Source organism: Tiliqua scincoides, chromosome 1 (genome assembly GCF_035046505.1).
Source record: "Tiliqua scincoides isolate rTilSci1 chromosome 1, rTilSci1.hap2, whole genome shotgun sequence".
NCBI lineage: Eukaryota > Metazoa > Chordata > Lepidosauria > Squamata > Scincidae > Tiliqua > Tiliqua scincoides.
In genome coordinates, this window is record NC_089821.1 from 140,405,672 (window position 1) to 140,428,697 (window position 23,026).

Below are 23,026 nucleotides of genomic sequence, written 5' to 3' on the forward strand. Positions count from 1 at the left end.
GTCTATACCAAAACTGAACCCACGTTTTTAGTGGTCCATTTCCTTACAACATATACAGCAGTGATTTTCAACCTTTTACATCTCACAGCACACTGACAAGGCACTAGAATCGTCAAGTGACATCATCAGTTTTTTTATATCTTTTTTTTACATCATCAGTTTTTTGACAATTGACAAAGCACATCACACTTCCAGTGGGGAGGGGGGCTCACATCCCCCAACGAACCTACTAATATATGACCATCCCCAAACTCCTGTGGCACACTTGTGGACCAATGTGCCACCATACACCAGTTGCAAATAGCTGATATACAGGAAGCAAAATACAACTTACACTCTAAAAACAAAACTAATTTTATTAATGCAGTTACCTGTGGGTTCCTTGGGACAAACATCTGGCAGTGACTGCACTGGTCGAAATTGTTTGGCAACATCAAATTCCTTTTTAAAGAAAGCATCACTGCTGGTTGACTGAGGCACTGGTGAAGACCTGTGGCTTGAGGCCATTGCATAAAGTCACCACTGGATAAGTACTGGAGTAAGAAAAAATAAAATGTATTCATGCAAATTTTATGACAGAATGACAACATTTATGTTAACAACCCAGCCACATAAAGTGAAAACGTGTTTATTCATTGCTATCCCACCTTCGCTAGCTATCCCAAGATGGCTAACATGAGTACAGAAGCATACAAACAGATTTACAAAAATAAAAAAGTAAGAGTTCAAAAAATATTCAAAGACTGACCAAAACACAACATTCTGGCAGCATCAGCTCAGCTTGCCAAACCAAGTTGTGAAATATGTCTATCTTGAGGGTTTTTTTTTAAAAAGCAAAACCTTCCTAAAAGGAAGGACTACAGCTGGTGCACCACCCCACACAGGTGAAAGTACTGCAGCTGCCACTGGACTAGCTCTCCATTTCTGGGCCTTTTTTCCACTGATCAACACCACCTCTGTTCTGTCTGGATGAAATCTGAAATGTTTACTCCACATCCAGCTTATCACCACCTCCAAATACTGGTTTCAGAACATCCACTGACTCCTTGTGATCACAGAAAAATGATCATTCAAGTACATTCAAGTTATAACTTTGTGCAATTTCACTTGCAGCTGTTTCAGCTTTCTGTCAGCTACAATGACTTACTGGTGAAGGGGGCAATGTAATGCTTTATGAGTGAATTGACTTGATCTAAACAAAAGAAGAATGGAGAGAGGGAGCAAGGGTTGTGCGAAGTTCCATCATCAGGAAGTGAGGTTTAATGTTTTGAAGGAGAGATGGAAACAAAGTCACATGAAGTCGTGATGTCACTTCCTTGGGCACTGGGGATTCTAGTTACACCTCTGCTGAAAATGTATTTATGGAATTGTTCATCCACTGGAAATCACTACTGACTTGAAATGTGATTCTTCACTTAAGACAGGGGTGCCCAAACCCCGGCCCTGGGGCCACTTGCGGCCCTCAAGGCCTCTTAATGCGGCCCTCAGGGAGCTCCCAGTCTCCAATGAGCCTCTGGCCCTCCGGTGATTTGTTGGAGCCCACACTGGCCCGATGCAACTGCTCTCAGCGTGAGGACCTCTTGCGTGAGCTGTGGGATGAGGGCTCCCTCCACTGCTTGCTGTTTGGAGTGCCTTTTCCTGATAATGTGGGATGCTGCAATGCTGCATGGTGGGACACTAACTATAGCTTGTGGGGTAGAATTACAATTTCTGGCTCTCTGGCTAGATCTTTTATATGACTTTCTTCCCCAAAGGCTAGTATGTAGCCCTTCATTATCTCAAGGCTTGTCTCAGCCTCCTATTGTCAGTTTAGTTAGGATTCTTTTTTCTTCCCTTCAAAAGATAGCCTCCACAGTAGAAGAAATGGGAGATGTGGAGCCACCAGCTCCTCCAGGGAGAAACCTCCCTCCTCCAGGAGAACAAAGTCACATGAAGTCGTGATGTCACTTCCCTGGGCACTGGGGATTCTAGTTACACCTCTGCTGAAAATGTATTTATGGAATTGTTCATCCACTGGAAATCACTACTGACTTGAAATGTGATTCTTCATTTAAGACAGGGGTGCCCAAACCCCGGCCCTGGGGCCACTTGCGGCCCTCAAGGCCTCTTAATGCGGCCCTCAGGGAGCTCCCAGTCTCCAATGAGCCTCTGGCCCTCCGGTGATTTGTTGGAGCCCACACTGGCCCGATGCAACTGCTCTCAGCGTGAGGACCTCTTGCGTGAGCTGTGGGATGAGGGCTCCCTCCACTGCTTGCTGTTTCACGTCTGTGATGCAGTAGCGGCAGAAAAGGAAAGGCCAGCCTTGCTTTGTGCAAGGCCTTTTATAGGCTTTGAGCAATTGCAAGACCTTCATTCACTTATATAAGTTCATCTTTAATATATTCATTTATGTAAACTTACGTAAATTTATTCAAATTTGAAATGTAAATTAATTCTTTTTTTTCCCCGGCCCCCGACACAGTGTCAGAGAGACGATGTGGCCCTCCTGCCAAAAACTTTGGACACTCCTGACTTAAGACAAGCAAATCAAGATTGGATTATAAACTGCATCATTACTGAATATGGTGCGACAACTGCAATTAACACACATATTAGAAAACTGAGAACTAGATCTGGTGTTAGCAAACCAAGTATACTAGATAACTAGTACTTCATTTTTCAGATGTAATAAAAGCCACCCAATAAAAGAACTTTGGTTATTAAAAATTGCATTAATAGTCTTTTACCTAGGAAATGTCTTAAGCACACAATGAACTCTTAGCACATGTGTGAATCACTGATATGTCACTGTACTGACAGTTTATTCTCTTCAAACTAAACCTGTATCTTCCTGAGCAGTCAAAGGGATAAAAGTTTCCAACATTATTATATATTCACACTTTTTTTCTTTCTGCAGTTTTGATCTAGTTTGTTGTAAAAAGCCAAGTTCTATCTTCCTGTAGTACTTTCTAACACACAAATTGTAATTATTCATACATAATCTGCTCCTGCATATAATGAGAAAACCAACATGCTGGGGCTTAGGCAAGTAGAACAGACAGATCGCATCAGATATTCTGATTCATAAGCCTAATGCATTCAACCTAATGCATTACAACCTCTTTCTTCTCTCCCCTCAACCCCCACTCCTACAGATAACCTTATTCCCTACTGAAGGTGCACAAAATTAAATACCAAGTGTCCTTATTCCTACAACAACAAAAAAGCATGACAGAGCAGTACATTTTCAGTCTCAAACTGTGTGCACCATCAAGCTGGCTTCAACAAGAAACACAGTCAGAAGCCTCCTAAAATGAACTGCAATATGATGCTGTACTAAATTATTCATTGCTAACAGCAATTTGAGTATAGCCATAATTTAGAACCTTATGGATAATTAACCTCAATGAGCCAAAGTGTTTGCAATGGCAATAGTCTATTTGCACAGTAAAAGAAACTACTTTACACCAAAGGGCATCATGCATACTATTTATATCAGTTAAATGAAGATAAAGGTATATATAAAAAAACCAAACTGTGCTTCTGAATTTCAAAGGGATTAGTAAGTAAGTGGTAAAAATCCTTCCTGGTTGAGAATGGTTGAAAATAACCAAAATGATTAAATACAAACACATACACACAATCTGATTACATTAAGCAAGTGCCTTGATAGTATATAAGGATTTTTTTTAAAGTAGTTTGTCAGTCCAGGTTATCAGAATGAAATTATGTTTAGCATATTAATAACAGTTATTAACAATAACAATAATGGAGAGATGCAGAATGAGAAGAATGTTTTTGTGGTGACACATTAGTCTGTATATTAGTCTATTTACAAAAGAACGTAGAGATGGGATAACAAATACATGAGAGAATGAACAAATGTAAAGTGTGTGCAAGCTTGCATGCAAAACATAATACAGATTTCATACTCTTGAGTGCCTTTGGGGAATCCTCAGCATCTACATACTAGAACATAATGCAGCACCAGTTCATAGCCCACATCTGATTCATGTTTTACACATTCTTGGGTCTTTTAGACATTTCATTTTAAACCACAATTATTTAAAAAAGAGACTATTATTCAGTGCTTTTTTGTTAAAAAAAAAATGCAGGAACTCACAACTTGTTAATCTTTTATTTATTTATTTATTTTTAAACAATTTTTTTATTGCAGAAATAAAATATTTTTTATGTGCTTCCCCCCTAAAAATGAACTTACTTCTGAGTAGACATGCATAGGATTGGGCTGTCAATCTCCACATCCCCTTCCCCCTAGCTACTTTTTCTACACATGGGGAAAAATACTGTACAGGTGCACTTGTAGCGTGTAGTATGTAGTGTGGCACTACTTCGAGGAGAGGAAGCAGTGAATGGATTCCGAAAAATGGCTTACATGAGTTCCATGTAGTAAAATTACTCTAAGCAACTGTGGGAGTAAGAACAAAAAAGGAATTCTTACACGAGAGGGGTCCTTAGGTGCACATAGAAACAGCTACGTTTGCAAACAAGCCATTAAATATGGTTTAATTCAGGTATCAGAATACTCTGTGTCTTTGGGAAGGCGCTTGGCATGCAATTGTATGTTCTCTGCTGACCTGAGCAGCTGCTGTGCATTGCTGGAGAGGAGCTGCAAACGCTGGCTGGCGGAGGGCATGCTTGTGGGGGAAGGACGAGAAGGATCTCTGGCAAGGCTGGACAGCATGTTGTACACACGTAGAATCCCTTTTCACCTGCCCTTAGCATGTGAAAACGGGTGCAGATATATATCTCTGCCAGGATTAAGAGCCCAATCCTAGGTATGTCTACTCTGAAGTAAGTCTCGTTCTAGTCAATGGAGCTTACTCCCAGGAAAGTGCCTAGGATTGCAGCCTAAGAGCCCAATCCTATGCATGTCTACTCTGCCTCTGTTTTGCCCCCCCCCGAATGCCTCTGAAGGGGAGGGGCCCCTGCAAAAAGGTGCTGGAACTCCGTCCCCCACGTTCCATTAGAAAAAAAGCCCTGATTATTATCATTAAAAGGTAAGATTTTTAATTCATTTATCTGTATCCATCCTTGTATGTGGCGGTTGTTAACAAGATTTGGCAAGTAACATATACATATAACTTATTTCTAGTAACCCCCTCAGTTATAATTCAGTTTAAAATGGTATGGGATACTGGAGGCTATAGGTATCCAGGAACTGCAAAAATAGTGTGAACCCAGCCCAAGGCTACATTAATATGTACAGACAGTTTACGGCACTTAACTATTACATGTGATGGTTGTTCAGGATGTGGTCATCTCTACATTAACAAGCAATTTCCCTTGACGACAAAAGCAGAGTAAAAGTCACATTGCATAGTTATTTAAACTTCACACAGTTCCCTTTTTGGATTTTCCCCTAACATCAACAAGTAGCAAAAAGATGCATAATGTACAATTGCAACTACTCGACAAATGCTGAACTATAACAATGTCAAACCACTAAGTTTTCATACCTTAATGACAGCACTCCAAGAATGTCCCAGTAAGGCAGACCTCATATCTCTTCCAGTTCCATTAGTTAAACAAGATTCTTGAGACTATAACATGCATGACCATTTTCAAGTTCTAAACAAAAGACATAATCATTAAAGACATTTTAACAAAAATAAAAGAAACATGCATAGCTGTGATAAGCCTATTAATTTCAGATTTAAAATGTTGATTAACCAGCACTATAGTGATAGCAGTATGATACTATACCATGCCAACTCTTTACCACACAGTAATAGAATTGCTTCACAATGTGAACACAGCCCAACTCAGAATTCGTTTTCAGTTTTCATTGTGAGGAGCCAGGATAATCACTCCAAAGTCTACATGCATGAACATGCACTGTACATACATGTATCTCACATTAAGAGATGCAATGGCCAGAGGGCTGTATATGCCACACTACATGCACAGACATTCTGAACCTACATTTTCATAGGTTTTATGCAACTGTGAAGAAAGAGCTCTCAGTTCAGAACAGGCAATGGGAAAGTGTAAGGGTAGCATTTTTTTTTTCAAGGTCAGTGATCAATTTATCACAAAAGGGAAGATGTAGGGATCAGCAAAGGTAAAATATAAGTCCTTCAAAATAAAAAAAAAACATATTGAAGCCATTCCTTAAACACATTTCCCTTTTCTCTCTGTCCCCATTTTCAAATGTCACAAACAAGAGACTAAAACATTGAATAAATGAAATTAGTCTAAGGATAACACCCATTATTTCAGAATAGCCTCCCTCTGCTCTAAGGGAGGCTATTTTTCATGGATAGCTGAAATATGGTATCTTGTTAGGAGTAATAATCTAGATCTAAAATCTGAAGAAATTAGAATGCTTGAGCATAATGTGCATTTATGTCTGCTCTCTTGCATTATTAAACAACTGTTTTTCCTTTAATTTAAAGGGTATCTCTCATCATCGAGACAGAAAAAGTTAACTTCCTGCTCGCATCAATCAAGTCTCTTCAAACCTTCAGAATGCCAGCAGACTGCCTGCACATTGCTATAAGCTTGAATGCTTATAGCAAGACCTGAAAAGCAAGAACATTTTTGTCCTGGTAAGGATCTAAATGTTAATGGGTGGGAGGGGGCAAGGAGACAGGATTCCCCCACATCCACAGTTTCTGTGGGGGGTCTTTGAAATGAATCCCTGTGGATAAGGGGGCCTGCTTATACTAGACAATTGACTAGACCAGGGTTTCGACTGGCAGGTCGCAACCTGGGTCCTTCCAGTCGCCCTTGCTCTGGTATGGCTCCAAATTGGAGCCATTCTGGAAGCTGAGTGACTTACTGGATGGGTGGGGAAGGCTTCTCTGGGTTGTGCCACGCCATTCTATGGGCCTCAGAATGGCCCACAGAAGCTTCAGCAAGCCACTTATTTGGTAAGTGGAAGCTTTTTGAGGCTTCTGCAGCCCATTCGGAGCCTGCAGAGGCCAGTAGCATAGATTGCCGGTCCAGTGCAACCCAAAGGCCTCCCTACATTCCCACTAAGTCACTCCCACATCACAGCCCACTCTGAAGGACAAGGTGGTTGGCAGCACCAAGAAGATTGGGAATCACTGGACTAGACCACTAGAGCAGAAAAGATAAAAGCAGTATTAATAGCACAAGAACAATACTGAAATGCTTAAAAAAATGTACTTAACAGGGAAGTTATCCTAAGGAAAAAAGGCTGGGAACTCCCACTGCCATCACATAAAACTATGAAGTGCCCCTTCCTACCTCGAAAATAAAGAGTGCTGTGGTACTTGAGTCAAGCAGCACAAAGGAAACATTTGACAAGGATTCTTTCTGTTGTCCAAAAATTAGGGGCCAAAAAACAGAAGTGTCTTCTGTCATTTGCAGCTAATGAGTGAGAACAAAGTGAGAACAAAGTGCTTATTTCTGGATGCTAGCTTTGGTCTGCTATAATAAAGAAATTTGACACCCCTGCTCTAGAAAATGGCCATATTCTTTGCAGCCTAAGAATCCTGCGGTACCTTTAAGAGTAACAAATGTATTGAAGCATAAGCTTACATGGACTTCTGCTCACTTTATTAGATGCAAGAAGTGTTAACTACTGGGATCTAGTGATAGAATTGACTATAGCTCTTCTTGTTGAATGGGCTGTGACATTTCCAATGAAAGAAAAATCATCTATTTCCTCAGAACCAAAAAAAGGATCCCTATTGCCAAGTCCAAATGTCAGTGTATTTTAGCATCTATGTATTTTATGTCAGTGTATTTTAGCATCTATAAATTGTTAGCACTAGAAGTGAACTAAATGGATTTTTTTATGTTCACGAGCATTTAACCTACCTATAACAACCACCTCCCTTAAACAAATAATTTCTTCTACAATATCTCTTTAAAAACCCTGATGTGCTCACAACCACAATAGCTAAAAGATAATTTTCACAATGATTTAATCATCACAATAAAAGGGATGAAAAATCCACTCTGAGACAAGGAGAATCTTAAATGGGCAAAAATAGGCAAGTTGGGGGATGGAGTCTGAAATGCCACCACTTTTGGCAGACACCAGCACCCAAAATTAAAATATATATAACAAAAGTTGTCATACCCCACATTTAAAAGCCTGTTAACTGTCATGTGAAGAAAATGAACTGCAATCTACAAGTCCAGTATCAGGGATAAATGAACTCCGAAGTAAGTTACAAAAACAACAACTTGGACAGGTTGCCTTGAGCATGACACCAGCTGCAAAGGAAAAAAAAATATCAATTTTCATTCATAATTTTGCTTTGACAGTATAGAAGTAAAATGGCAGCAAAAATAATAAAGTCAACAGTAGCTAGTTTCATTTTCAAAATTAAAAACAGCATGTGAATTCCACTTTTCCTTTCAATACAATCATAATTTCACAAAAATTTACAACAGGGTCAGTGCATGAAATAGCAGAGGGCACCTAACTTCCTTAAGGTTGATGAATACAAGCAGTATGGAATTGTAGGAATGAACTCAAGATTTATTTTGTTTCCGCTTCTTTGGGTCAATGTGACCCCATTATTCAAGCGAGCCTTAAAAAGTTCACAGACCTGGAAGATCACAGTCATAAGTAGGCCAATACTTCTTTGGTCCTCCCCCATCCTGTCACAAACCTGTCAAGTGCAAGACTAATTTTTGTGCGTGTGTGAGCATGTATATACATACACACACACACTCCATGTCTGCTAAAAAAAAAAAAAAAAAAGAGTTGTGCAGGCAGCTTGTTGGAGAGTATATAAGGGTCAGAGCATATGTACAAAGAGATCAGCAATTAGTTGCACTAGCAATCAGGTGGGTGGGGAGGCAGGTGAGGCAGAGCATCCCCACCAGAGTCCTCTGAAAAGCAGTGCTACAACTCTGTGAGATGCTTTGGCAGCAGGGATGTGCAGCTGTGTGAGGTGCTGTGAGATGCTTTGGCAGCAGGGAGGTGGGGTGGGTGGGGAGGCAGAGCCTCCCCACCGGAGTCCTTTGAAAAGCGCCACTGTCAGGTGAGGCACCCAAGCACCCACAACTCATACGTGGAGCGAGGGGGAGCCCGTGGGTTGTGGGTGCTTGGGTACCTCACACGGTGGTGGCGCTTTGCGAAGGACTCCCCACAGCAGTGTAGGGGGTGAGCTTGCCTTGGGGCAAGCTGAGCCTTCCCTTCATGGAAAGGGGAGCGGAGGAGGCTCGCCCCTGAGGGGGGGCCACGATGCAGGCGGCCTGCCCCCTCCCCACCACGGGAGACGGGCAGGAGGAGAGCGACGGGAAGCACCCCCAGCGCCCGGAGGAGCGAGGCAGCCGGCCTAGCCGAGGCAGCCTGGGCTGCTCCGAGCCGCCTCTGCAGCCCTGCACTTGCGGAGCGCTCAAGCCCGGCTCGGAACAAGTGCCGAGCGCCCCCGCCCGCCGCCCCGGGGCAGGCTGAGCTGGCAGGACGGCCGCCCCCTCCCTCGCCCCACCCCGCCCCCAGTACCTGCGAGGGCTCCCCGGTGGCGGCGCGGCCTAGCGAAAGCCCGTCCCCGGCGCCTCCAGAGCGACACGTCGCCGCCACACACGGCTCCCTCTCCCGGCTCGGCCGACGGCGGCGCAGCGAAGCCGGCCGCCACAAGCGCCGCCTCTCGCCGCAGCCCCGGCTGGGAGGAGGCGGAGCTGCTGCCGTGAAGTGGAGGAGCAGAGGCCGCGGTGGCGCCTCCGCCTGCCAGGGGCTCGCAGGCAGCGGGCGCGTGTAGAGGCCTGGCGCTGGGGCAGCCGAGCTGTGGAGGCCGCAGCTCACCGCCTCCTACGCCCCACTTCTGGGGGCCTAGGCCCAACTCCCGCACTTAGGGGCAGTCAAGGAGGCCTCCTCAAGACAAGGGTGTGTTTGTTCCCACACCTCGCAGCTGCACTGTCCTTACCTCAGTGTTGTCAAGTGGGTTAGCATTGTGCCCTTAGGCTGCCCTCCCAGCCCCACTTTCCTGGGAGGAAGCCCCACTGATTGTAACGGGGCTTACTACTGAGTAGACATGCATAGCATTAGGCTCCCAGGCTGCAATCCCATCTACACTTTCCTGGGAGGAAGCCCCACTGACTGTAATGGAGCTTGCTTTTGGGTAGACATGCATAGGATTTGGGCTCTAAATTCCATGAAATGATTTTGAGGTTGTGAAAGATTCTTTATGAAGACATAGAAATCCAGATAGATAAGAATGGCAAAGCAGGCATTCTTGTTGGCATCCTTCAGTCTTGGAAGACTATGGTATCGCGCTCTGAATAGTGTTCTGGAACAGAGTGTCCTCTCCAGTGCGCGAAGCCTGGGTAAAGTAGATATGGGAGATAGACTGTTACCCATGCAGCAAATCCCCCCTCTCCACGTCGCTGAAATGGTCTAATGGAGAGGCAGAAGCCAATACGGTTGGTTCTAGCGACGTTGCAGGAGTTGCCAGAACGTGACTGTGTTCAGCCATGAACTGCCTCAGGGACTCCGGCTCCGGATTTTGCCTTGAGGTTGACTCCTGAAGCCTTTTCCATAACTGGATGTAGCCACAAGGCAGTGGAGGTTTGGGATCAGAGTTTTCCTTCTCGAAGATGAGCTGCCTTCCCAGGCTAAGTAGTCCCATCTACCCGGTGGTAGATGGGCAGCCAGGATATGATCTGTTACCCTGCACATGCCTGATCTTGGAAGCTAAGCAGAGTCAGGCCTGGTTAGTACTTGGATGGGAGACCGCCTGGGAATACCAGGTGCTGTAGGCTTATACCATAGTCTTTCGAGACTGAAGGTTGCCAACCAAAGTAGGCATAGTAAGTAAAGAAATAGAAACAAATTAGAGACTGATACATTTGAATGCTTCAGTCCTGGGTCATCACATTTGTCATCTAGTCTTGCAAGCTTGGCTCCACCCTCTACCAGTTTTGAAATATTGGTTAGTGTTATGAATTGCAACTGAACGTGCTTAGGCTGCTTACACTGCTATGTTCTCACCATCTGGCATGCCACAAACAACTTCTTGATTAAGCAGATGGCAGCAAATGCACTTATTAAAGGCCAATCAGTAAGAACTTGATTTAAGTATAGCAGCATAGGAGTCAGAATATTGGCTTGCATAACTGGGTGGTTGGTAGCTACACATCCTTCCCCCATCTGAACTCTGAATCAGATCTCTTTGTTATTATAAAGGTCTGTCAGCACCATAATCACAAAACTACCAGAGCTAGAAATACTGTGCACAAAATTTTTAGTTAATCAATGCTACCACCCCCTTAAAACTACATGAGAAAATAAGTTGCAGTGAAGTCAAACTTACTTCTAAGTAAATGTGCTTAAGTGTATATGAGTTTGAAGGAAAAGAATTCTGAAAGATTATGACCAATGAAAATATTTTATTGCCAGGAATTTCCTCAAAGTTTTTCTTATGATGCTAATTTGAACTCAAGATCCTCCATATGTTAGTCAGATGACTTAGGAACAACAGCATGAAAGTCCTAGCCAATGAGGCTGCAATCCTATGCACACTTTCCTGGGAGTATGCCCCATTGAACTCAATGGATCTTAACTTCTGAGTAGCCATACATAGGATTGGGCTGCAAGACAACTAAAATCCTTTTAATTTTCAACATAACTTTTTGAAAAGTTAAGTCACTAGACTTGGTGGAGTGCATGTTTATCACTTGCATTGAAATATTCAGAAAAAGCCAAGTTTGTACCATGGTTGAAGTCCCCACTCTTAGTCTTTTTATATGATGTGCATTCCTTCCCCCTCCGCTTCCAACTCTACATCAGGGCTTACTTTGTACCAGGGCTCAACCAAGTGCTTATTTTCAGTGCCAGCAGGGCTATCTTGAAAATATGCATATGAAAGTGCCCCAGAACACATTTCCCTTAACAGAAGGTTTCCAGGAATTAAGGATTGGAAGAAAGAGAGTGTGACAGACAATATTAAGCCTGCAAATCTCTTTTCTAAGGCCTCTTTGTAGACATGAAGCACAAGTAGCATGTCCTGTTGCTCAGCACAGCACTGCTCTCCAGCTGCAGTGACACACACCTTGATATTTCACTACTAATTCCATCTAAATAAAACAGAGTATGGTGCACTTAGCTATGGGGCCTCTAGCTATGGCCCATTGATTGTTCAGTCCAGAAACCTCTGTGTATTATTGCTGCTTAATAGCATCATCAGCCTACGCTGGTACCTAGGAGTTTCTATGTAGACACAGATCTGCCCCTCAAGCCCTTCTTTAAAATCACTAGTTATTTGACCCTCTGCTAGTCCCCACCAGCAGAAATTCATTGCTAGGGTCCAGTTTTGTAATTGCCTCTTCCCTATTGAATTGGTCAACAGATTTTTTCCAAATTCGTAGTCTGGACATACCAACCTTTGACCTGATGCATGCTTGCACTCTATTAAGATCAGATGTATACATTCAGCAGGTATCTATTGCTGTACATTGTAATCAGAATCCTGTACCTCTGTCATAGGACTGAATAACTTCTGTGTACCCTGAAGTTGCCCCTACTGCCTCTCTCCACCACCACCAATCATGCATGTTTGTTCCTCCTTGACTTTGATGTAGCTGTTATTGATGGTTTTAGGATATGTGCTACTCAGTTATTTGCACCAACAAATATTAGCTCAATTTTAAAAATTTGCATTGATATAAATATTAGGAATAATACATAAAATTCCTATACCTGTTTTCCTTGCCTGTTTAATGGTATAATAATTTAATACAGGAGCCTGATGTTGAGTCAGCCCGATGATGATCTCTGCTACTTAAACAGTGACTGTTTCAGAGTGAGTTGGTTTTACACAACACTAGGCGGCTGAGTTCATCTGAATTCACTTGGGGCAGGTCTAGACCTTCAAGATGATGATACCAAAGGTTCCTAGAAAGGCTGATAATGTCCAGTTAGCAGGTTCAGCATATTCCAGGGGTGTTCAAACTTTCAACTTTAGGGATGCTGGACCTTTAACAAGTGTATAGAAGAGAGAATTGCAGCAGGTGCAACTTGTCATCCCACAGATGACAAGCTACACCTGCTGAAATTCTCTCTTCTATACACTTGTTAAAGGTCCAGCATCCCTAAAGTTGAAAGTTTGAGCACCCCTGGCATATTCAAACAGTCCCACCTGTTTTACTGTTAAATGAAAACATCAGCCTTAACAGTGAAGTCTAAATCTCTACAAAAAGAAGAGAGATGTCTAGCCATTGAAACCAGGACCTAGGAGAGGAGGGTAAAGGCAATAATTTGTATCTGAGCCCAGGAGTTAAAGGGATCCTAGTCTTAGCCCAGAAATTTCCTGGGATCTTAAGTCTACATTTCCTTCTATATCTGCTTTTCTAGATATTAGCCTTCCCTATATCAGAAGCTTTGCAACCCATGTAACCTTAATGTATTCATCTTTCCAGAATATAAGCCTCTTTGAGCTGTTTAGGCACTGGAATTCTAGTTTCCCTTTCTGCTACAATCCTTGTGTTTGCACCATGTGTTTCCATTTTTGCTTCTATCCATATGCTTATATCTCAGTCTTTAGTGAGTTGTTCTACATGACTGTCTGCACAGCTGATTATGTTGCCATTCCACAAACGCACAAGGCCTGCCATTTGCTTTAAACACAACCTGGCTAAAATCGGTTCCTGGATCTGACTGCCTCAAATGTTTCTAATATTTTGCCTGCTGTTCACTCTTCCTAACCTGAAAGGCCTCCATGTGGTGTAGCTAAGGAAGCAGGGGAGTACATTGCCCTGGGTACCATGCTTTGAAGGAGTGCCAACCCGCACTCTGGGCAGCAGACCTCAGGTGAAAAAAATGGCCTTCTGAGACTCTGGATCTCAGAAGGCCTACTGGAGGCCTAAGAAAGGCACTTCTGGTTTTTGTAAAAGCTAGATCTTTATACCTAGGAAGGCATTCTTGAAGATTCTGGCCAATCAAAACCTAAAGCCCCCCCCCCCAATTCATAAGGATGATGCAATCTGTCCAAGAGTAGCCTTACCCCCTCTCATCAGGTAAATCACAGCTGATGTCATTTTTTAATTAAGTCCTACCAGCTCAGCCTTGAAGGCATTGGTCAGCCTAGATAACACTCCTGCGAACACCTCCAATTAACAGTAGTTCTCATGATACTGGGGACACAGGCTCCCCACCCCGAGTTCCGAGTGTTTCAATATGAGGTCTCAGCTTCAAAACAGAGTCTGTCAAGTTCTTCACAGGGAGAGAGTAACTGTCCTACTATCACACACTCTGTACATGCCCGAAGATAATGAGATGATGACCTGTCCTGAAGAATGAGATAAACATTTTAATACATTAAGTTCTGTTAAAAATACTTTAAGGGGTAGCTACGTTAATTTGTAGCAGCTAAGCTTTTATGTATGTGATTCATACATGAGCCACAGTTCATGTATGAAGTATAGTGTAGTATACATACATCAATATACATATAGTTTTCTGGTCAATATTACCTTTATGCACTGATAAAGTGAACTGTCATCCAAAAATATTTTGCACTATACAGGGTGGGCAAACATTTTGGCAGGAGGGCCACATCTTCTCTCTGACACTGTGTCAAGGGCTGGGAAAAAAGAATTTACATTTCAAATGTGAATAAATTTACATAAATGAATAAATTAGAGAATGAACTTATATGAATGAATGAATTTTACTGAACTTAGTTATAATACACATGAGAACTACAGTACAGGCATGTAAACTCATGTGGTTCTCATGTGAACTATGAACTGTTTGCCACACACCTCTTGAACAGTGAAAACATACAGACCAAGCCAGAAACGCATGAAGACGTAAGTTGTTCAGAGGCAATGGGGAGGGGGTGTTCCTCATTGGAGTGCAGGCTCCAACAGAGGCTCATTGGAGACTGGGGGCTCCCTGTGGGCCAAACTGGTGATCCCCGAGAGCCGCAAATGGTCTGCAGGCCAGGGTTTGTCCACCCCTGCACTATAATAAACTTGTTAGACTTCAAGGTGCCATAGGGCTCTTTGTTGTTCTTTGTTTTAAGTACCTACGAACAAGGACTGACCACTGCAATTTCAAACAGTTTTAGGAAGCCCCAATGCAACAATATAACTTTTTTATTGTCTATTTCCTGGATGTCATTTTATCAGGTCATTAGAACTATTATGTCTACAATGCTAAGTTGTGTGAATGCATGCACATGCAATCCTTCTGTTTCTGATAGTGTTCTTGTTTTAAAGCATCTGTGTTGTTTTTGAGATATTAGGAAATAGCAAGGCTAAAAGGAATTATCCTCAGCAATCTCCATGCATCACAGCAGATGGCAGTCCAGCACCATACACCAACATGTCCATGACACCTTTCCATTACTGGTTACCTCATTTCCACAGACAGTGGTTTAAGAAAGCCTCCGGGCAAGAGCCATTAGATGGTATCTTTGTCTGCAAACTAGAACCAAAATAACCAACTAGCTGGATTTAAACACAAGATAGTTTGCAATAGGAAAAGCAGGAAATCAATTTTTGAATCTGAAAACTACTTACTATTCTTGTTCATTTAAACACAACTTTCTCCTATTATCCACCTGCACTTCGAACTACTGTAACCTGCTAGGTTGTTTCAGATGCACTGGTTTCCAATACATTTCCAGGCTCAGTTTAAAGCACTGTTTTATTAACTGAGCAATTTGGGTCCATAGTATCCAAAAGATCTCCTTCCCCATAGGAGTCTCCTTAATCTCCAGGGTTAGCAGTAGTCCTCTGGCATGTCCCATCTTTAATAGAAGAATATTTGGTGGGAACCCAGAAGAGAGACTTCACCATAGAATTCCTTACCCTTGGAGATCTGTCTAGCTAACACTTAATCTGTGTTATGTCTTCAGAAAGGTAGTGGAAACACATCTGCTTTGGCAGATGCTTAATCTTGGCTAGCAGGTTATGTCGTATAGACTATTTTCTGGTAAATATCACTATATGCTGTAAAATAGATTTTTGTTGTGCTTGTGGGAGTCAAAGAAGAAGGAAATATCTTTATAGCCATACAAGCAGTGAAATAGTTAATTTGGTGAGAATGTTACACCTATTCTGTTCCAGCTGCATTGGCTATCAATGTATTCCTGGGCTCAATGCTGGTTGTACACAGTTGGGAGCAAAGTTAAGGACTAGCTTCTTTATACATGAACCTGACCAGACCCTAAGAACAGCTAACCCTGCTCTCTGGCCCACCATTAACAGAAATTCTTTTGATGGGTACCAGAAACCTTCTTCCTAGGGATGACATCATAGTTTTGGACTTTCCTATCCCCTTTCCTTAGGCAGAGGGTGAAGACATTCTTGTTGCAGGATGCTTTTCACTCAGTTATTTTTAATTTTTGTTATTTGGTAAGCTGCTAGATTATCATTGATTAAAATATAGTTTGGAAGATGATGGAAAATGATGCTTCTGATGAATGTTTATATACAGTATTAAGAACATTGTTTGAAACTGATTGGGAAATTTGGATATAATCTCTTCACTAAACCATTTATTGTACTTCATTTGGGTGCGTGGTTTAGCACCCTTCTTTGGTTTCTCTGCTTAAAACCTGTGTGAGATACAGCAATAAGGGCTGGTGGTGTCTTCAGGCACTGCTGCTGCCACCCAGAATTCTAAGCCAACAATTGTGATAGACAGATTTTTTTTTTCACCCTCAGGGATGTCAAGAGGCTTGAAGAACTAGGATCTTTAAATTTCTTCTATTTAGTGTCATCCAAGTACTATACACACTTTGAGTTAATGAGCTAGCTAGTTAATGACTAGCTTGGGTTGCAGTCATCATGACTACCATGTATGTAATAAACCCATTTCTGCCCAGCCTACATGTGTACACATTTTATCCCTGTTGCATATATGCAACATTGGGCAGAAAGGACTTCTTAATGAACCAAAGCAGTGTGGACAAAGGATGCAGAAACACATTATTTCTTTAGCAATGTATTTAGCAATGTAAGAAGCTGGAACAGAGTCTGAAAAGTACGTTAGGGTATATGAGCAGTGTGTTTAATACTGTTATTGTACCGACCAATCATATAAAGATGAAACCTCGCAGTAATTTACAGGGAGCTGTTCATGCAATACAATTCATCATAGCACAAAGTGACATGCTTCGGTGGTGCTCTACAGTTTCATTTTGCCTGAAGAGGAGCTATGTGTGACATAACTAGAGATTGCTTAAAAATAAATTTCATTTGTTCTGCATCTCTGGGACAAGACAGTCACTTAACTACCTCCATCTTTGTTTGATTATGCATAGGTGATCTCTTTGAGGCTACAATCTAGGTATCAGCTCATAGGGATTAAGTCCAATTGAACTCAATGGAACTTACCTTTGAGTAGATGTGCATAAAGGTAAAGGTCAATGTCCGTCCGTCCCCCCACATTAAGCCTAGTCGTGTCAGACTCTAGGGGCATTGCTCATCTCCGTTTCTAAGCCGAAGAGCCAGCATTTGTCCATAGATAGTTTCCTGTCTATAAGTGCATGGAACACCGTTACCTTCTCACCGAGGTGGTACCTATTTATCTACTTGCATTTACTTGCTTTCAAACTGCTAGTTTGGCAGGAGCTGGGACTAGCAACAGGAGCTCACCCTGTTGCACGGATTTGAACTGCCAACCTTGTGGTCAACAGACTCGTTGGCTCAGTGGTTTAACCTACCACACCACCACATTCCCCAGACGTTGTGCATAGGATTGCACTATAAGTTAATCTCACCTCTTAGAATATTTATATAGCACAATCCATGTATATGGCACTTTTATAGTCTATATTTATTTTATTATTTAAGTGATTTATACTCCACTTTTATACCTTTTCACCCCACTTAAAGGCCCTCAAGGCTACTCACAATAATATTTAATCATTTTCTGCATATGCAGTTTTATCCCATTGACCCCAATAATGTTATCTCGTTTCATCTATCACTTGTTCACTTTCTGTATTTTAATTGTCAGTGTGTTCAAATCAAAATTTTCTTGGCATGTGTGTTCTTAGATACCTTGCAGATACCTTAGATACCTGTCAGAATACCTGGCAGATACCTCTCTTATTAGAATGCAGTGAGAAAGTTAAGATTTAATACACTTTATTACATTGGCTACTTTTGGTCACCAGTAATGTCACCCATACTATTGTATTTAAGTACTGCACAGTTTAAACATTGGGGGAAAGTCTATTGCTTCCAGAATGCACTCTTCATCCATTTTTACTCTTTAAAAGGTTATTTTCCCCTCTGCCAGAAGCTTAGCAACCTCTGTTGAATACTTTTAAAAAACCATTCCAAATTGTGATTGGGTTTTCCCTTTTTACCTAATCAAAGTTATAATTCTTAAAAACTGTTCTAAAATGAATATCATTGACTTCTATAAAATCAACTCATGGAAGAAATTCTTAATTCAATTCTACAGTTTGATGAGCATTTGAAAAATGAATACAAAATCAAAATCCTTCCACATATAAGAGGCTTCAGAAGAAAGGGCACATCACCTTCTTTCCAAAAGGACCATTCGATATGCAATTTTTGTTATAACTTTGCTAAGTATTCATGTTTTAGTTATAGGGAAATAAATGATTATTTCATAAGATATTTATCCAGTTACAGTGTCATTGACATTACCATGAAGTTTCAGAGTAGATTCAAGTTTAACGCAATCTTTTGAAAAACTTTTGTGCCAATTTTGCACTTGAAATGAGCATCTTAAGCTTTAACCTATCATAGGTCTGCTGTAAAAACTATCCATAAAAGAACATTAGGTAATGACTCTGTTCTAAAGTTTCCATGCATTTGAAAAACAAAAGGAGCGGGGTTTCTCCTCATTTTCTAGTGGAAACCCATGAAAACCCATTATCAAATTGGGGAACACTTACCAGGTATTTCAGACCAGCCAGTTTAGATTTCACACATTACAACAGCTGAAATTCCTCTTAGCATTATAAGAGGAACATGATTCTCAAGTGGTTCACAGTTCCATGGCTTCATTCAAACAGTACACGCTGCTCCTTAGCCTGCAGCCCCAAGCCATTTATTATTTATTTAAAAGATTTTTATCCTGCCTTTCCTATGCTGGAGCAAATGCCCAGGGTGGCTTACAGTTCAGTTTAAAATATACAAATATATAAAAACAATAAAATTGTAACGCCACAACCAATGGGAGGACGACAACTATTTATAACCAAAAGATCTGCAGCAGAGGGAGCAGATAAACTACACATCACACAAATGCAAAATGGAACAAAAATGTTTTGAGCCCTCACTGAAAGTGTAGCTACTACACTGAAGGTTCACCCCTGTGCTGCCATCTCTCTACCTTAGGATGAAGGCAGCACTTGAAGGAGAACTCCCTCAGAAGACCTAAGCAAGTGGTCCAGAATGTATGGAAGAAGGCAGTCCCTCAGATAATCTGGACTCAAACTGTGAAGGACTTTCTTGAATTGGGCCCAGAAATGAATGGGTAACCAGTGCAGTCGCTGAAGCAGTGGTCCAACACCAGTGTAATTTACTGCAAAGAATGCCCACCACAGTTTTTTATGAGTGCTAAACAAATGGATTAAGTTTCTAAACTCATAGTATAAAACCCTGATTTCTTAGTTCATGACAGAAACTCCTTTTGTGCAACAGGGGACAGATGATTCCTACCCCCTTCTCTCTGCACCCCTGAAAATGTGGTCCTGCAGGATGAGGGACTTTCAGAAGCAGATATGCAGGAGGCTTCCCAGCAGGAAGTACAGTGAAAAATAACATCCTTCTCATACATATGAAGCATCTTCTGCAGAACAGAAGCAGCATTTTAGGCTACAACCCATAGTCCAGTATAAATCAGATGCTGATTTTTACAACTGAAAGATGAAAAACTCTGATGCAAGTTCAAGGGCTATTAATGCAAATAGTATCAAGAGCAAACATAACCAAGCTTTGGAAACGGCAATGCTCTAGGAAGCTTAGGGTCAGCTAAAATATCTAGGTTAGCCAATATTATTGCCAGAATAATTATAGAGTGCATGATTACGGTATATACATATAAAGAGTGAAGTTACAATGGATGGGGGCATTAGCGATCCACTGTAGGCACGCACTACATCTGTAGTAAGTGGAATCACGCTTTCCCTCTAAAAGACAAGGGTACATGGAAATATTCCTGAATGCAAACCTACTCCTGAATGCCCAGGGGGAAGTGATGGGCAAAGATGCCTTTCTGTCATTGCAAGGGATATGGTCATAGCAGTGACAATGTCTTAGCTACCTACTGTATCTGTGTTAATTGTCAGGGTTACTACAGCTGGTGCAGAGAGTTGCAACCCAACTCTTCACCAAGGCAGATTAAAATGCCCATCAGTTATAAGAACTATGCATTCATTTTTGTAGACAACTGAGGGAGACGGCGATATACCCTTGCTCTTTCTCTGAAACACTTCAAATATTTTACATGGGACGCTTTCCATGAATGGATCCTATTAAAAAAAAAAAACTACCATTTTTCTGCATTCCTCTGAAGTTTTTCTTTAATTTTGTTGTTCCAGGCCATCTGTTTTCTGAGACTTAAGATCAAAAACTGGATTCCACCCCCACCCCCCAAGGTAATATATACAGCAGTAAACAATCTTCTAAACGTCTTTGGAGGTTAGTAAATATTTGCAAGGCTATTTTACATAGAGTTTAGCCACACCTTAAGCATTTATCACACAGTACAACTTGAACAGGTAGAGCAAGCACCATACTGTGACTCAAACCTTTCAAAGCTATTAGGCCAGAAAATAAAATAGGACCTAACAATCAGTGCCTACTACCATCAAAATCACCTATGCAAAGATGCCAGAGGATATTATGGAGTTGAGTCTTGATAAGCTAGCATCAGACTGTTCCTTCAGGAGCTGATTACCAAAGTAGCTTCCAGTTTATCCTGGCTCTTACACAGCTTCTAGTGCAACAGACCAGTCAAACAGTGGTATAGACATGGGCTCATGGGAAATGCCGATATCTCCATAACAGGATGAACGAAAAACGGCCTATAGAAGGATTATACTTAAGCTAAATGCAATGCAGATGTCAGGGAGGGCACCAGGGTGCAGGTTGTTGTCTTGTGTGCTCCCTGAAGCATTTGGTGGGCCACTGTGAGATACAGAAAGCTGGATTAGATGGGCCTTTGGCCTGATCCAGCCAGGCTCTTCTTATGTTCTTAACACAAGACATGAGTCTCCAGCTGAACAGAAAACTCTAAAAGCCCTATTCATATCTCATTTGAACTAAAGTTTTTGGATTTAAGTCAATTTGATCCCATTAAAATCAATGGAGAAAACTGGTGTAAATTCAAGTATGTTAGCTAAACTGGATTGTGTTTGTATATTGAAATGATCCATACACTTAAGCTACAATTCTAGACATACTTACCTGGGAGTAAGCCTATTAATATAGATGAGTAAATGTATAAGATTGTGCTGCAAGATAGCAACAGCTTGAATTTATTTACCTCAAGAGGTTTATTCAGTATAGTCCATGTTCATGCAGACATTGCCCAGCAGAAATAACATTTTGAAACAGAAAATGTATCCTTGATCACACAGTTCCACAATTCAGTTAGACTTTAGAACACCCATATCATTCTGCTCTGCTTTTGGCACAAACTAACCCCATTAAGGCTAGAAGCCAGCCTTTAGAACAAAAATGTAGCAGAGATCCTGAGAAGTCAAGATCTACCATGATAAACATTTATAAGAACATAAGAACAGCCCCGCTGGATCAGGCCATAAGCCCATCTAGTCCAGCTTCCTATATCTCACAGTGGCCCACCAGGTGCCTCAGGGAGCACACCAGATAACAAGAGACCTCATCCTGGTGCCCTCCCTTGCATCTGGCATTCTGACATAGCCTATTTCTAAAATCAGGAGGTTGCACATACAACCTCCTGATTTTAGATGGTTACATGGCTTGTAACCCATGATGGATTTTTTCTCCAGAAATTTGTCCAATCCCCTTTAAAAGGCATCTAGGCCCGATGGCATAACCACATCCTGTGGCAAGGAGTTCCACAGACCAACTACACACTAAGTAAAGAAATATTTTCTTTTGTCTGTCCTAACTCTCCCAACACTCAATTTTAGTGGATGTCCCCTGGTTCTGGTGTTGCATGCAAGGGAAAAGAGCATCTCTATCCATTCTATCCTTCCCGCACATAATATTGTATGTCTCAATCATGTCCCCCCTCAGGTGCCGCTTTTCTAGACTGAAGATGCTCAAATGCTGTAGACTTTCCTCATAAGGAAGGTGCCCAGCCCAATAATCATTTTAGTTGCTCTCTTTTGCAACTTTTCCATTTCTGCCATGTCCTTTTTGAGGTGTGGCAACCAGAACTAGACCAGTTTCTTAATTGGTGGTCATATTTCATGTTCTATATATAAACTCAAGATCTAGATCTTGCTAAAGAACATAAAATAATCCCTTGCTGGAGCAAGCTAATACCACAATCCTGGACATGGTAACTGAGAAGCAAGTCTCATTGTCTTAAATGAGTCTTATTCTTAGGTAAGTGTGTATAAGATTGCAGCCTAAGATTCCATGTAATCCAGTATTCCTTTTCCAACAGTGGCCAACCAGATGCCTCGGGAAAGTCCACAGGTTACTTGGGAAGCAGTACAATAAGCCCAGTTTGTCTAAAAAAGCAAAGCAATTCACAAAATTGCACAGCAGTTCAGGTGCATAAGGCAATAATTACATCTGAATGAGAGTCCCACACCACTATGATGTAACACAGTGCAAATATCTTTGTCTTAGCCAAGGAATAGTCCTTCCCCAGTTGGTACTTTCTGACAAAATATGCTCCATTGTGCTTGTAGAACAGGCAAAAGGTGCTTTAAATCACAATTACAGGAGTGAGCTTTCCTATAGTATTCCAGGCATGTTCAGCCATCATTTATCCACAGCAATAGTTTGATGTACATTTAATCTGGAAAGAGTATTGTAGCAATTACCAGCAAAAGAGCTTTGCTTATGGGCCTAAGAATATGGAATAAAGGACATTGATTAAAAATACAGTACCATTAATTGTTACTGGCTGCATTATATTTGATACTCTTCTAATCAGTCTAGTCCT

General features: G+C 41.6%; 1 protein-coding gene across 1 annotated transcript in view; it reads right to left on the reverse strand.

Moving 5' to 3' along the window:
* Positions 1–9,537, reverse strand: part of VPS54 (VPS54 subunit of GARP complex) — a 53,984-nt gene extending 44,447 nt beyond the window's left edge. Inside the window, exons 1-4 of the mRNA XM_066638930.1 lie at positions 9,434–9,537; positions 8,057–8,193; positions 5,460–5,571; positions 372–533 (exon numbers count right to left, since the gene is read on the reverse strand). Of these exons, the coding sequence (XP_066495027.1) occupies positions 372–507 (136 nt within the window). The 5' untranslated portion in view covers positions 508–533; positions 5,460–5,571; positions 8,057–8,193; positions 9,434–9,537. The remainder of the gene's footprint in view (positions 1–371; positions 534–5,459; positions 5,572–8,056; positions 8,194–9,433) is intronic.
* Between the last annotated feature and the right edge of the window lie 13,489 nt (positions 9,538–23,026).